This window comes from Ctenocephalides felis, unplaced genomic scaffold, assembly GCF_003426905.1.
Source record: "Ctenocephalides felis isolate EL2017-DRISC unplaced genomic scaffold, ASM342690v1 CF-g0.4_SCAFFOLD_01886, whole genome shotgun sequence".
NCBI lineage: Eukaryota > Metazoa > Arthropoda > Insecta > Siphonaptera > Pulicidae > Ctenocephalides > Ctenocephalides felis.
Window position 1 is genome coordinate 73,874,714 of NW_020538040.1, and position 4,239 is coordinate 73,878,952.

At 29.5% G+C, this 4,239-nt stretch overlaps 1 protein-coding gene across 1 annotated transcript; it reads right to left on the reverse strand.

Annotated features, from left to right (window-relative positions):
- Positions 1–1,580: 1,580 nt before the first annotated feature.
- On the reverse strand, positions 1,581–3,316 carry LOC113375328 (protein TRI1-like). The gene is made up of 2 exons (XM_026615263.1): positions 3,269–3,316; positions 1,581–1,841 (listed from the first exon to the last, which is right to left on the reverse strand). Exons 1-2 carry the CDS (start codon positions 3,314–3,316, stop codon positions 1,581–1,583), a joined length of 309 nt encoding a protein of 102 aa, XP_026471048.1.
- Between the last annotated feature and the right edge of the window lie 923 nt (positions 3,317–4,239).

A 4,239-nucleotide genomic window follows, 5' to 3' on the forward strand; every position in this document is an offset into this window, starting at 1 on the left:
CGCCGCCACTGGCTTCAAAGTTTTATTTTCTTTAATATTATCCTCGTGCATTTATTATTATCAACGGTTGTTATTAGTGCGGACCGCGTGCTAATACGTCGTTACGTGGGTGAGAAGTTATTTTTTATTCGCGTGTTATGTTCTGTTTTTTTTTTGGAATTCGCAGACTAACGCGGTAAAAATATCTTGAGAGCTCAACGAGCCCGTATGATGATATGTAATGTCATCGAATTATTTATGCGCATCCTTTATTGGAAATAGCTCTGTAGGGGTATCATAAGTCATTACAAATTTTGCGAGCGTTATGCGAACGCGGATCGATTATGTGAATTCACATCGAGAGCTGTATTGCGGAAAAGAACAATTTCGTTATTTTATTTATGGTTTAGTAGGTTTATAAGGTCGGAGATATAATGCTGTATTTGATAATAATAATGGACAAATCGACATAATATATTCTATTTCTATCCTTGTTTGGCTGGGACCGTGTCAGATTTCCATCTTGTGTCAAGGGTTTTTATAAAAGCAATATTTGTCCCGAATTTAGATCTTTTGTTCTGGATCGTCCTGGTTTTTAGAAAGGTATATGCTTAAATTGAATCTTTGCAATTACTTGATAATAAAATTATGTACAATTATTCGTTAAATTAAGGTGGCCATACGTCCCGGATTGGCCGGGACAGTCCCGATTTTAAGCCTTGCGTCCCGTTTTTTTTTAAAAGCAATATTTGTCCCGGTTTTAGGTGTTTTGTCCCGGATTGTCCCGGATTTTTAAAAACGTTTTAATTGCCAATATATTTTTAAATATATTTCAACCCAAAAAATGTGCATATAAGTTTTTAGCTCACCAACACCCTTGACCCCCCTCCACCCCGCTTTCACACACATTCTAATCCGTTACGGATTTCATGCAAAAAATATGGTCACCTTAGTTAAATACCTAATAATGATATATTATGTTACAAGACCATGAATGAGAAAATTTTGTACGTAAAATATCATAGGTCAGTTAAAATAGCCCTAATAATTTCGAACTTTTATTTTAAATTTTACAAACTCTTTGACTACCTGCAAAAAGTGCATTTTTTTTTTTCAAGTAAATTAAAATTTCATACAAGGCTCAAAAGCGAGCAATTTACTAGTATCACATATTGGAACCAGAACTACTGATCAATTCACATTAAAACTAGTTATAAGCAACATATTGCCTTAAGACAATTTGCATGAACTTCCTGATAGTTATACATAATCAAATTGAATAATAATTGAGACACAGCTATTTAGGAAAAATGTCCAACTATTTATTTCGAAAATAAAATTTTCGCTTTCACTAGAAAATAATCAATACGATTACCAATAGATGTATACATGTTCATACTTATATGTAATTGTATAAAAGAAATTAATTTATTTAGAACATTTTATTTCTGAAGCGGTATTTTATTTAGGTATGTGATATTTCACGAACTGGTTGCAATTTGTAGTCCCGATAATCGGGAAGGTGTGTAACTGAAGGCTGAATAAACGAGTTTTTACTATATTTTACTATATAAGGACACAATAACTATTATTGGTTTTATCTAGTCCAGAAAATGGGAGTTCAAATGCTTCATGATGGTGAAGCCTTTAAGGCGCACCATCCCGGTCACGCTCTCAAATTCTTCGTCACAGTCGATGTAGGCAGGGTCTTCCGGGTCTTGGAGTTTTCTTTCCTTGATTTGAATCCATATTAATTTGACTACGTTGTACCGTGTCTCGGGTTCATTACTACCAATTAATTTGGCTAATTCGGGGGATAGTCTATACCTCTTATGAATCCCAGAATTTCTAGGTGCACGCTTCTGCAAAAATAACAATAATATAAATAATAACTAGCTGTAAGTGGAATTCTGTCTTAAGGCAATTAGGGCATCGTGCCTTAAGGCAAATTGCTGGAACTTCCCGTACCGATAATTATTATTTTTTTTTAAAACGATTAACATTTTTTAAAAAAAATTACTTTGAAAAAAAAAGATTTTTGAGAAACTATAAATTGGAAAAAAATTAGTTTTTTTTTTTGAAAAAAAAAAAAAATTTTTAAAAAAATTTTTTTTTTTAAATTTTTTTTTTTTTGAAAAAAATTTTTTTTTTTTATTTTGACATATTGTGGAAGATCTGAACTTTTTTTTCAAAGCAATCGTACTGCTTTAACTACATAGGGACAAAATATAAAGCGCGTAAGCGCCGCGTCGCTGTCTAACGCATAAGCATTGGTACGGAACCGATAGGAATGTTAACAAAATGTATACTTATTGTTAAAATCTCTATAAAATGTCTGATAATTTGATGTGCATATGTCTAATGATCATTTTTGGCCGCCAAATGGCTCATTTTTTTACTTTTTCCTCTATATCTCCGAAACCGCTAGACCTACCTTTATGAAAATTTTATAGATTCTTCATCTTGTCAATACAAGTGAAATGTTTTTTGAATTATTAAAATCGGACGCTCCGTTCTCTTAAAAACTGAGTTACCGTTTTTGGAACTTTTTGCCCCGTATCTTCGGAACGGCTTGACCTGCCTTTGCCAAAAACTAATCAGCACGTCTCCTTATCAATACGGATCGAATGTTTTTTGAATTATTCAAATCGGTTGATCCGTGTTCCCGAAATCGTCGACGAAAATTTGTATCCGCACATACATACACACACATACATACATACACACACACATACACACACAAACCACACACACACACACACATACATCCATTTTTTCTAAGGTATGCCAAAATGTTCAGAAACCTCTGAAACGTAAAGATATATAAAAATTTTCATTTTCGATTTTTTTGCGATTACTATAACTTGCCCTACGGGAAGTTAATAATATGAATTATAATACATATATATATATATATATATATATATTATATATTATATTATATATATGTAGTATGAAACCCGATTTTGTTATGAATTTTCCATATTACTTACTTATTACTTTTCAATGCTTCTATAAAGACTATTTTTACTAAAAAATTTTTGCTATCTATAACTTCAAGTTAAAACCTTGTAAGTAGTAACTGAAATCTATATTTATTTTCAATATATTTCATTGATTTCATTTTAAATTACGAAGTCTTTGAAATGCCTACCATACTACATTCATATATTTGATTTTATGATGTAGTTTTAGTTGTATTGATACATCTTTTTTTATTAGTATATATTAATTTATTTCAATACTTTTTTTCGCCTCATTATCAGAACTTCTGACAGGGTAGTCGAACTGTTTGTTCTGGATTTGCTTCCCTTCGCGCATGCCTCCTCGACCCCATGGTGCGTTTCAATTACTATAATTTCCAATTATCATAACTCGAACTGAAAATTTGAAATAATGCGAAATTTTATTATTTTAAATTAATTTTAATAAATGTTTAATCATATAACTAGTGTTTTATAACAAAACAATGTAAGAGCAAAATTACATTAGGAGACAATATCGGATAAATTTACAAATATATTAGAAAATCTTATAACTTAAAACGCATATAATTAAAAAATATACCATATCAGGTTGTAATAAAGAAACTCAAATCCACCAATATATTAACTAAATTATATCATAAGACAAATTAAATGACAATGCAATATTATATGTCGTATACAAATAATTAAAATCAAATATATAATAATAATAATATAGACAAATATACATAAATAATTTTTCAATATAAAAACAATTTTGTAGCAGATATGTGACATTTGTCATTGGCATTCATAAATTGAACATTTAAAAAAAAAATTGAAAAATCAAAATTAAATTACAAAAACAAATTAGGTAATAATCAACATATGTTTTAATAATTCATTTTACTTACATTTTTATTGTTTCTTGCTCTTACTGAAGTTTATTAAAAAATAAAATTTAAAAACAGTTTTCACCAAAATTTTATATAGTGCATTGTTATTGTGCTCGCAGCATACTACTATAATTTAAATTTTAAACAAGAAAAAAATTATAATCAAAGTGTTTAGTACGTCATGGAAACGACTGAATTATGAAATCAGTGAGCCAAATCTTTTTGGGAAAATTGTCAAACGACTTCAAAAAGTTATAAAACTACGATTGCTAATTTACTTATGCACAACAATGGCCGAAATGAGTGAAGGCAAATAATAGACATAAGTAGTGTAAATATTTCGAAATTTTTAAATAAACTTAACATTTTTTGAAAAATTTTAATTTTCTTTAACGTTC

What these genes read in the sequence shown, in the direction of transcription:
- LOC113375328 (XM_026615263.1), bottom strand. Translation starts at nt 3,316, where the DNA reads ATGGGGTCGAGGAGGCATGCGCGAAGGGAAGCAAATCCAGAACAAACA. An exon ending in AAGCAAATCCAGAACAAACA is followed by an intron (nt 1,842 to 3,268) that starts GTTCGACTACCC and finishes TTATTTTTGCAG; the next exon opens with AAGCGTGCACCTAGAAATTC.